This window comes from Periplaneta americana, chromosome 16 (assembly GCF_040183065.1).
Source record: "Periplaneta americana isolate PAMFEO1 chromosome 16, P.americana_PAMFEO1_priV1, whole genome shotgun sequence".
NCBI lineage: Eukaryota > Metazoa > Arthropoda > Insecta > Blattodea > Blattidae > Periplaneta > Periplaneta americana.
This window is the reverse complement of record NC_091132.1, coordinates 174,905,135-174,917,347: the sequence shown is the minus strand read 5'-3', so window position 1 is coordinate 174,917,347 and position 12,213 is coordinate 174,905,135. Positions and strand designations below refer to the sequence as shown.

Genomic DNA, 12,213 nt, shown 5'->3' with positions numbered 1-12,213 from the left:
GTATCTGCTGTCTTTAGAATTAATTTGGAGGTTATGAGCTAAGTTTGGAGTTTGCAAACTTTCATGTTAACGTCTTACGGTAATGTTTATGTCAATGCTTATGTGAATCATTGTGAATGATCCCATTTGGTAGCCTGGGCGCAAACTTCTGTGTTTATGTTACGGTTATGTTTAATTTTCATTGTGAATGGGCCTTCACATAACGCAGATATTAGGGTAAAGGTTAAAGAATATTAAAATTTAAAGTAACTTGGAACTGAAAGGTAAAGAATCACCCAATTTTGTCTCTATTTTGTAAAACAATTAAAGGTGGCAACACTGCGCATGGTTCAGGCTTATTGATTTTGTATTTTCATTTTGAGACGTCTTTGATTCGGAAATCATGACATCTGCATCTGATAATAATATTACAACTTACTACGTTGTTTTCCTCTACGAAAATAGTGATCTCGGCATCCTTGATCTCTATAGATGCTGAACTCTCAGGTAAATGAAATTGTATTGTTACTGATATTGTCATGATACCTAGGATTACTTGTATTGAAATTTAAAACACGGTAAGTAAGTAAGTTTATTCTCGCACAAACTGCCACATTACTCCCTTCTTCACAATGAAACTTTGTCTTAAACAAGTTAGCATAATTATAGTTTAAAACAGAGTGTAAGATCTTACTTCTCTGCATTTTATTCAGTGAAATTATCTATTGTAGTGGACGTGGACCCAAATTGAAGAAATGTTTAAAAGTCGTATTTAACTTTAATGGCATCGTCAGTTACCATATTTGGCGCATATTAGCGGTAGCATATGATCCTGGGAATCATGCTACACTGTTGCACACTTTATTATTGAGTTTTCTGCCTCAATATCATTACGTATGCTCCAAATTCGCAATAACGTAGGTGGCGCATTATTGCAAATTGATGCTTTACCTCATAAGTTTAATAGCATCCTCGGGATTAACATGCATAATCCATAACTTTCTGTAATCTGCTTCATAATTAACTCTTTATATAATCTGTGAGTGCGTGCGTTCGCGCGAACACACATCTGAGATGTGGACATAGCTCTAATAGTGTAATTACATTCATAACCATGTATCCACTAATATTAAAGGTGTTATGTTTTTGTACAGCGATATCAATAAATAATTTGTAACAAGTTTCTCCAGTATCTTACATTTTGGAAATACATGTTAGTTTCTTAATCACTTGGGATTTGGCCCGTAACACACTTGCAGAGTTTTCGCCAGCGAGAAATGTGTTGCGAGAAAATTAAAAAATTGATAACATGGATTCAAATGGACGTCCACACACTGGAAGAGATTCTCGTTCAAGGCAAAAACCTCGCGCGAGTTTCTCGCTGGAATCGGTAGCTCAGCGAATTTTCTTGACACATTTATCAGAGATGTTTGACATTTATACTCTTTATGACGATTGAATGTAGAAAAAGATATCACAGGTGGCAATGAATTGTATTGTTTTTATTTGAAAATGAGAAACGATGGCTGATAATTGCAGTCAGAAACCTATCCAACTTGTACGATGTCACCCGTAGGCCTATTTATATGATACACGGGATGAAAACTATAAAAACACGAAACTTAAAGAAGAAATCTGGAGACAAATATCAGATTATCTGAAAATAAATAGGGCTATATTTTATTTTGATGAGATTTAATAGTATTAATTAAACATTTGAAGTAATGTATTTATGTCTTAACAGAGTACGTAATTTCTAATCCGAACATAGCAAAGAATCCTCTATCATATCATGAATGGCAAAAACTGAGGTCCATTCAACCTGAAATAACGCCTAAACGCATCATCATTCAAATCGAGACCAGTGTCCAAAACTCGCCCTTATTTTCGTAAGGTACAATGTGATTTTCAGATATTTCTGGCTTTAATTTTAGGCCTACTTTTTCTTTTCATTAACAAAATATGATCATGTAACTCCATTTCCTCATCATCTGAATACTCAGATTCAACATAGCGTTCGTACGTAATTTGTAAAGTACGACAATATACTTACAGGTTATATATTTAAGAACGACAATATACGTAAATACATAACCTATAATATTTCCCCCAACGAGTCATTACTATAATCAGAAAAATGCTTTCTGCATGAAGGCTGTGCATAGATGATCATAGCGAGGTGTGATCTGTGATAGCGAGAACTCGCCAAGTGTGTGGAGGAGGGCTCTTCGCCTCTTTCTCGCAACACATTTCTCGCTGGCGAAAACTCTGCAAGTGTGTTACGGGCCTTACTGAAGAATACGATACGGTTAGCGCGTCTGGCCGCTAAAGCAGGTGGCCCGGGTTCGATTCCCGGTCGGGTTTTCCCTCAACTCAATATGTGCAAATGCTGGGTAACTTCCAGTGTTGGACCCCGTACTCATTTCACCGGCATTATCACCTTCATCTCATTCAGACGCTAAATAACTACGATGTAAAGTGTCGTAAAATAATCTACTAAAAAAAAAGATAGTCATATTACACCCTGCTGATGAAACAAAGATGGCGACAATGACGTAATTTAATAATGATACTGTAAGCACACCAAAAGCCTCATCAATCCTAACCTAACTTGTCACTGATTCTCTTCCTTACCAAAACTCTCAATCTGCCAAAAAGAAAAAAAACGTGAAATTTCATATCGTAACTTTCAGTAGATCCCATCTCTTTTAGTTGCAATGGATGTGATCAAGATGGAACCTGGGGTCGACCCATTGGCTATACAAACAAGTGATAACACAGATGCAGAAGATAAAAAGCCTTTCTCAGAGGTAAATTGAAAGTATTACTATCTATTTTGTTATGTGATATTTATGATATATCATTTATTAGCTAGTAGAGTTATATATTTACAATCATTATATAAAATTAAGATTTCAGTTTCAGCATCAAAATAATGAGATGTATAAGTGGGTTTAATTTCAAAAACTCAACAATTGTACATTATAAAAGGTATTTAGGCTACTAATTTTATGAAAACGGTTAAATTTATGAACTCAATATTATAATATACATAGTCCAAGAAGACAGATGAATGTCTGAGATAGTACTATAGTAAATAAATCCAACACAGACAAGGAAATACAGCCTAACGTAGAGGGAAATGGGAGTTGCCCGAAAAAAACTGCATCTTTTTCCACCATGAACTCCTATCGTGATCTGAATGGTGATCGAGCCACTTTGATGAAACACAAGTGCGCTAGTGTCTGATCCACGGACACGTGTAGAAACAGCTTTTCTCAGTACCTAGTTGTATCCAGCTGTTAAGATTTGGTCGGTACCTGGTAGAGGTTTTCTTTTTTTCGGAATTATCTAGGAAACCTTTAAGTACTGGGTACATTTCGGCAGTGTCTTAAATAACGAAGTTAAAAAATCTGTGCGCCATACTACTTCCATTTTTTTTTTCATTAATAAAATTCTCAATTTGATTGTGAGTAATATCCAAACTGTAATAGCAAAAATAAAATTCAGTATAGCAAATTTAATCTACTGATATATTTATTTATTTCTATATTCGCCAGAAAGATAATTTATTGGATCTGCGCCCAACTCAGATAAAAACAGAACGTGAGAACATCAGCTATGATGTCACATCAGAGTTGCAGCATGGTGAAACTCCAGTGGCAATTAAAGACTCCATGATAAAGTGTAAAGCAGAGGTAAGTGGAGATCATATGGTGCAACATATCTTTCAATTTTTTGTTTATTTACCGACATGTATTCATTTTTCTGTAATATTAATCCTCGTAAATAATTAAATAAACTGGTTTCTTCGGTATGTTTTTTTTATTCACTTTTTATATTGCTAATAGTTAATTGTTTTCATCGTTCGATATAACTAATCGATCATATGCAAATATTACTGTTTCTCACGTAGAATACATCATTTCCGAGCAAACTTAACAAAATTCATCCCTATTCGTAGCTCCTACTCAGTTATGTAGGTACTGAATTAATTTGCTTAGGGAGGCCTACTTTGTTGTCTATATTTTGTATAACTTTTGACGTGCTTCTCACAAACCTGCAATGTTTACTCATCACCTATACAATGCAATAAATGAAATGAAATAAAAATATTAAAACATATTCATACAATTAAACTTTTTAACAGTATCGCATTTAAGTGTATTTAAAAAAAATGATGACTGTCGAATTAAACGTGGTTCACAGATAATTCTTGCAGCAGCAGTGCCCGATTTCACGAAAGTACAAATTACTAATGTACAAATTTCCAGAAGTAGCTACAAATTACAGTAAAATGTATTCCACGAAACATTCGTAAATGTTTCTGTAATTGTAACAGTGATTTATAAATGTAGGTCATGAGTGATGTATAAAGTAGGCTTTGATTTACTTAAAAGTCGTTGTTGAAGTTATATTAATAATGCTCTCATTAGCCATGAATGTAAAACTGAATAGAATGTCAACTATAACATTACAACTAAATATGATGTACGTAATAAAGAATAACTATGGACTTTTTGTAAGTCACTATTGTCTTCATATCTACCAGTGTATTAATAAGTCATAAAATGATTTCTTTCATATGCCTATATATGTAGCCTATCTTTATACTTTGAAATATCCTCCATCAATATTATTGGCGTATAGAATGAAAAATCGTTTTTTAAAGTATAGTTTATTTAACGACGCTCATAACTGCAGAGGTTATGTCAGCGTCGCCGGATGTGCCGGAATTTTCTCCCGCAGGAGTTCTTTTACATGACAGTAAATCTACTGACATGAGCCTGTCGCATTTAAACACACGTAAATGCTATCGACCTGGCCTGGGATGGAACCCGCAACCTCGAACACAGAAGGCCAGCACTATATCGACTACGCTATCGATGCTGACCAAATAGGATGAATAATAAATGCAATATGATACCTATATTTTAATTTAATAGCAGTTATGTTTCTCATGACGCATCTGGAATCTGTAATTAAACTCCGCTGAAGTTTCAAGTTGAACATTAATTCTTTCTCGAAATATTCTTCTACGACCATTATGTTGATAAATCTCAAGTTCTTCATCACCAGAAGAAGAGTACATGCTTTTTTTTTTCTTTTAATAAAACACTTCAGACGATTTTAGAATCTAAACTAATACAGTATAACCTGTAATTTAACTATTTACCCACGTCAAGAGTAGGATAAGAATTTGGTACAAAATTTGTGCATTTGTAACATACGATTTGTAAAATTGTAAACAATTGACAATTGAATTTGTAGTATCATGGCCAGGAACCTGTTATTTTCTACTTCACTTACATATTTACAAGAGTATCTTTGTGAAACACAAAAATTTGTAACTTTATTGCCTGTGATTTGTAATTTCTACTTTCGTCAAATAGAGGCCAGTTAGTTTAACTTTGTAGTTATACAGAATCAAACCACCGCACGAAAAATGTTTCCCAAGAACTATTATCTTTTACTAGATATTCTATGGGATTTCAATGGATTACAGGTGCATGGTTATTTATTCAGTGAATTTATATAACTCTATTTTCTTTGCTTTCCTTCTTCAGGAACAGTGTTGTGTCTTGGACACAGTGAAGGAAGAACTGAAATTGGAAGTAACGGCAGAGGAGAATAAGATTCTAGCTGAAAGGTAAGTGTAGTGCATAAGACTTCACCTCCTCCTTTCTTTCATTACTATGAAGAGGGTTAACAATATCATTACGCAAGAATAATGCGCATTAATACTTAACATCAGGACTGTCGCTGGGCAGTAACCTGAACACATGTTTCAGCGTCACATTGTTGACAAGTAACTCCATCTGTTAGCACAACCATAAAGCATCTAATAGATGCTATAGAGTTACCAACAACGAAAAAAAAAAAGTACATTGATTATTTGCGTCTTTCTTATTAAGGACAAATACATGGAATTAAAAATAATATTGGAAAGTCATCAGTTGGGTAATCTTATTAGCCCCTTTGGTATTGTGATTTTACAACCATGACTAATGTTTCAATTGATGGAACATTTGCATTTCATTGACAGCTGTGCAGGCACCTATGAAAACGAGTTATCACAATGCGACGGTTTTTTACGTGAGGAACAGTTGACCATCGGCCAGAGGAGGGGAAATGTTGCATCGTTCCGCGAGCCTACCTTTGAAAGTTCTATGGATTTGTCTAATATTGATAAACAGAAGACATACAAACAGCGTTTGAAGACATCTGGTAGCCACAGACCCAGTAAAGCTACGGAGACTCGGAATAAATGTAATACGTCAGACGCCAATATAGCGAATTCTTCGCAGACAATCGAGAAACCATACAAATGCAATACTTGTGGAAAGGATTTCACGCGTTCGGATCATTTGAAGAAACATACACGTATACACACCGGCGAGAAGCCATACAGATGCGATATCTGTGGAAAGTGTTTTTCAGAGTTGGGACATCTTAAAAATCACATTCGCGTTCACACAGGTGAGAAACCGTTCAAGTGCGATATCTGTGGAAAACGTTTCACTCGAGATAATCATCGTAAAAGCCACGGACGTCTCCATACAGGTGACAAGCCATTCAAGTGCAACGTTTGTGGAAATTGTTTTTCGGAGTTGGGACTTTTGAATTCCCATGCTCTTGTACATACTGGCGACAAGCCATTTAAATGTGATGTTTGTGAAAAATGTTTTACGCGTTCTCGATATCTCAAAACCCACGCACGTGTACATACAAGCCAAAAGCCTTTTAAATGCGAAGTTTGCGGAAAGTGTTTTTTGCGTTCTGCGTATCTGAAAAGCCATGAACGTCAACACACTGGCGAGAAACGATTCAAGTGCGATATCTGCGGGAAATGTTTTTCACATTTAGGTCACCTTAAAAAGCATGCGCTTCTTCACACGGGTGAGAAGCCCTTCAAATGCGATGTTTGTGGGAAGTGTTTTACTCAGTCTGTACATTTAAAGTCCCACGAAACCGTCCATACTGGCAACAAGCCTTTCAAATGCGAAGTGTGTGGAAAGTTTTTCACTCGATTGCAGTATTTCAAAAAACATGTACGCCAACATATGGACGAGAAGCTTTTCTAAATCATTGTCTCTGGAATACATTGCTGTGTATTGGTTTATGTTAGAAGGCATGCAAGAAATTTAGTGACGACGTCTGTAAAAGTCGTTTTAGGGTATCCCAGATTTAGTTGGGAATGAAATTTGTTTATTATTCGCGAGACTGCTTGTTAAATCCCACCCTGAGTCGCCAAATATTAATTTTCTGTTTTTTTCCGTATTTGATAGAGGAGAAAATGCTGAACATTTTAAACAAAAAAATCATGTTTGTACGACAAGAATTATATTTTAATGAGTTGTGAAATCTTTATTTTTTAAATAATATTTTCAGCAAATTGCATTTAAAGTTGAACAAACAAAATTGGATACTAATATAATATGTTTCGACATCGTTGGCAGCCTTTGAGCTGTATTTTGAATGTAGTTCGTGAAGTAACCTAACAGATCTCAAAATCGATTTTTTTGTCCTGATTCCCTTTATTTTGCTCTACTGAAAAATTATGTCTGCCAACTTAAAGTGGGGTTATCCAGGCAGGCTCACAATTATTTATTCTGTCGGAAAAGAATTACAACAATGAAGATACGACAAGTAGAACAAACAGTTCCAAGTTTTAATATTAGACAACAATGAAGATAATGATTTGAAGGCATTAGGTATCATCTCAGCCTTTATGAAGTTGCAGATTTTTACTTCTTGCTGATGTCCATTTACCTTGTGTTGTTCCAGACCTCGGGCAAATATTGAACAGGTTTGTCCAGTATCTCCTGTGAATGCTTTATATGTTCCGTGTAAATTTGTTCTGGACCTGACGTCTTCTAGTTATCGACCGTATGATTTCAGTAGAGGTTATAGAGACAGTACAAATCTCATAAAAGGAGAAATACAAATTGCAGTCAACTTCAAATATTCCCGCAGAGAATTTTTACAATTTATAAAATATGATGTACAACCTTATTTGTGAAGCCAAATCTGTAACAAAATACAATGAGATTTGACCATGTTAGAATAAGGGTTTTCTTTAATAAATCTAGCGTCATTACTTGATTTCTTGAAAAATAGTTGGCAACCCTAACGGCATCCCGCAATTACTAAATTTCTGTTGTGGACTTAACGAATTATGGACATTACATTATTTGGACTTGATTCTCATGAACATTAAAGTACTGGGCATACTATATTATTAATTAACAATACCAAGTAACATTGTATTGTCCACACCTGTGGAGTAACGGTCAGCGCGTCTGGCCGCGAAACCAGGTGGCCCGGGTTCGATTCCCGATAGAGGCAAATTACCTGGTTGAGGTTTTTTCCGGGGTTTTCCCTCAACCCAATTGAGCAAATGCTGGGTAACTTTCGGTGCTGGACCCCGGATTCATTTCACCGGCATTATCACCTTCATCTCATTCAGATGCTAAATAACCGAAGATGTTGATAAAGTGTTGTGATATAACCTACTAAAAAAGAAAAGCATTGTATTTCTGTTCCAAGAAAATCTTTCAATGCGATATTTTGCGTTAGTATTGATGCTTGTGTGTATGAATATCTGAACCAGCAGTATTTGAAACAATTTGTACATCTGTATGGGTATTAGTAAATACTCTATTTTACATATCACATTTGTCACATCTGTATGATAATAAAACTTATTCAAATTTATCAGTTTTTATTGAATGCATGAAAATGTGTCACTAATGGACCTGCTGTTATGTTACAGTGTTAAGCTTAAAACATTCTTCCCACTGAGAACAGTGCCAGAAGAAAGAACGACGTATTTCTCCCAGAAATTAACTTGTACATTCAAACTTATTTGCTGTCATTTTCCATGGTTTATTTCTTCGTGCAGATTGTGAAATTAATGATACAATTTTATTTTAACAAAAATTAGAAACATTTGCGTGACTAAAGAAAAATTATGGGAAATATGCAGTTCTTCCACTCTTAAGGCCACTAATATTGGCATATTCATGTTGTAATAATAATTGTGTATTTATTTTTGGAGGATGTTTTTCTTTAATTTAATGTTTGGCAATTAAACTCATTGTCAGTTTTGCATTTTCTGGGAAGTTAGTTTGTAATTTATTTACCCTCCTGTTTGCATTCTGAGATCGCGCACTTATCCATTTTCATTACCAGACCTGTTTTTTTAGGACTAGTAACATAGTTGATAATCATTTCATTTGTTGCCTATCGTACTTGGACATTACTACGAAGTGAAGAGAAGCAACTAGAAACTTTTGAAATGTGGATATGGAGAAGAATGTAGCTTTAAAATGGACAGACAGAATAAGAAACGAAGCTGTGCTAGAAAGAGTGGGTAAAGAAAGAATAATGCTGAAACTAATCAGGAAGAGAAAAAGAAATTGACTTGGTCAGTGGCCGAAAAAAAACGCCTACTGAAGAATATTCTGTAAGGAATGGTAAACGTCAGAAAAATTCGAAGCAGAGGAATATATCTGATGATATACAACATTAAATATAAATGACACTTTTATTATTCAGTTGAGAAGCTTTTATCACTCAGTCTGCTCTTATAAAAGCTAAAAGTTAGAACTTATAAAACAGTTGTAATAATAATAATAATAATCTTTATTGCCATTGAATGAAAAACTTCACTATAGACATTGTCAAATGTTACAATCTTACTGCAATACATTTCATAGATATACAAAAACAAAATTTAATTATTAAAACAATGTAGATATTTATCCAAATATTATATAATATAAAGTTAAAAGTACTATATTTACTAGATAAAAGACAGTATCACGTACTAATTGTCATATGTTTAATAACTAATTAAGAATACTACAACAGAGATTAATAATAAACTTTAAAAATGCAACATAAGGTAGTGCAATTTGCTCTGTTCATTATTACATTGAAATTTAAATATAAATCGATTAGCAGTAGGTTTCATTCAAAATCTCACTACTAATAGAAACAACAACCGTAATATTTAAAACTGCATTGTTTAAAAATGTATCTCAGTTTCAAAGAACTCATTGGGTTTTTAATTAACCAACTGTACAATTTTGTTTTATAACTTTCAACAGGAAGAAGTTGAATGTTTATAGGGAGGTTGTTCTGTATGGTTGTGTAACTTGGACTTTCATTTTGAGAGAAGAACAGAGGGTAAGAGTGTTTGAGAATAAGGTGTTTAGGAAAATATTTAGGGCTAAGAGGGATGGAAGTTACAGGAGAATGGAGGAAGTTACACAACGCAGAACTGCACGCATTGTATTCTTCACCTGACCTAAAGAGGAAGATTAAATCCAGACGTTTGAGATGGGCAGGGCATGTAGCATGTATGGGCGAATCAAGAAATGCATATAGAGTGTTAGTTGCGAGGCCGGAGGGAAAAAGACCTTTCGGGAGACAGACATAGATGGAAGATAATATTAAAATGAATTTCAGGGAGGCGGGATATGATGGTAGCGAGTGGATTAATCTTGCTCATTATAGGGAACGATGGCGGACTTATGTGAGAGCGGCAATGAACCTCCGGGTTCTCTAAAAACCATTTGTAGAATTCGCGGGAAAAACGAATGTCACATTTCTGTTAAGGATTAGATAATGATCTAATTGAGTCTATAACTGCAAGATATAGTGCTGTTTCTATAGAAAATAAAGGAAAGGATTACTGTATTCATGGTGATAATTCTTCTTTTTACCATTTTTCATAAGAACAACATTACATTTCGCAGTGATCCATTGAATTAGATAATGACATCAACCTTAAGAAAACAGTGACATTCATCGTTTTTCCCGCGAACTCTTCATTTGTAACAAAGTAAGATATACAACATTAAGATACATGGATTATATGCAGAGACCAAGAGGAAGGCAAAAAATAGGTACTCAGGTGTGGATTCAATGTCAGATAATCTGTGGCAAATCCTCGGCCTCATCTCTCCAAATATCATCTCGCTATTGCCAATTATTGACGTTAAATAGCCTAATAGTTGATACAGACTCGTTAAATAACCAAGTAAAAAACTAAAGTATGAGCATTTTCGTCACCTTTTTGTTGTCTATTGTTCATCATTGAATCCGTAACAGTGTTAATAATTAGGCTATGTGTTTAACATTTTTCTTTGAACTCCTCTTATGCATTGAAAGTCTTGAAGTTGGACTAAAAGAAGGATAGAAAAAAAAATTCCCGGGCAATGGACAGTAATCATCTCCCCAACCGTTATCATGTATTTTACAGAGTTACACTACCTTTTTCTCAGGAAGAAAGCACTAAATACAACTATAGGAATCTGCTAGGAGCAACAAAAACAAAATAAATGGAAGTACTAAATGAAGGCAATATTGAAGTCCAATCAAATTCATTGCATTATTTGTCATTAGAAATATTTGGGAATGTATTCTATGCATTTCATTTGAATTCGTCATTTATGTTACTGAGACTAGGTTAGATGGTTTAGGCGTCTGTATATTGTAAATTTTTTTACGGTAGTGCAATTTATTATTATTATTATTATTATTATTATTATTATTATTATTATTATTATTTATGGGTCTAAAAGCACAGCTTAGTATGTTTAAATCAACAATAATTCTGAGAATGAAGCCCAGAGAGCAGCGTTGCCAACCGTGGCCGAATTCGGCTAAACGTAGCTTGATTTTTAGTCATGTAGCTTGTAGCAGAATGGTCGTAGCCGAATGTCAAAATGTAGCCGAATTGAGATTCGATCGAGCGACCATCTGTGAATACTCAAATTTTATGTGTAAACACTTTTAACAAATTTATTTTCTCATACTAATACCCACCAGAATTTCCTCACTTCCTCATTAAAGTTATGAAAACATACCGGTAGAAACTTTGCGTCACAGATTGAATTCTGAACAATGTGACCCGCATTTATGGCAAGGATAGCATTGCTATTTTCAGTTTTATTTTCCTATTATGTGAATAGCGCCTATTAACCTAACAGACAATTTCTGTACTTGTGAATTTGCAGACACCCGTCAGGCGGTTTATTAGGGGTCGCCTACCCAACAAAAGTAAACCAGTAACCTGACAGTTCCTCTGTTTGTGAACTTCCCGGCACACAGCAGAGTTTTTATTAGGGGTCGCCTAGTCCGCAAAAATAACCGTACTCCGACTTCAAATAACAATGAAACATATACGCAAATTCTTAAAGTTTTGAGCGTAGCTTAATTTCA

The 12,213-nt window shown here is 34.7% G+C and overlaps 1 protein-coding gene across 1 annotated transcript; it reads left to right on the top strand.

Moving 5' to 3' along the window:
- Nucleotides 1-370: 370 nt before the first annotated feature.
- On the top strand, nt 371-8,697 carry LOC138691983 (zinc finger protein 235-like). The gene is made up of 5 exons (XM_069814689.1): nt 371-557; nt 2,692-2,789; nt 3,540-3,677; nt 5,547-5,629; nt 6,026-8,697. Exons 2-5 carry the CDS (start codon nt 2,697-2,699, stop codon nt 7,062-7,064), a joined length of 1,353 nt encoding a protein of 450 aa, XP_069670790.1. The 5' UTR covers nt 371-557; nt 2,692-2,696; the 3' UTR covers nt 7,065-8,697.
- The last annotated feature ends 3,516 nt before the right edge of the window (nt 8,698-12,213 follow it).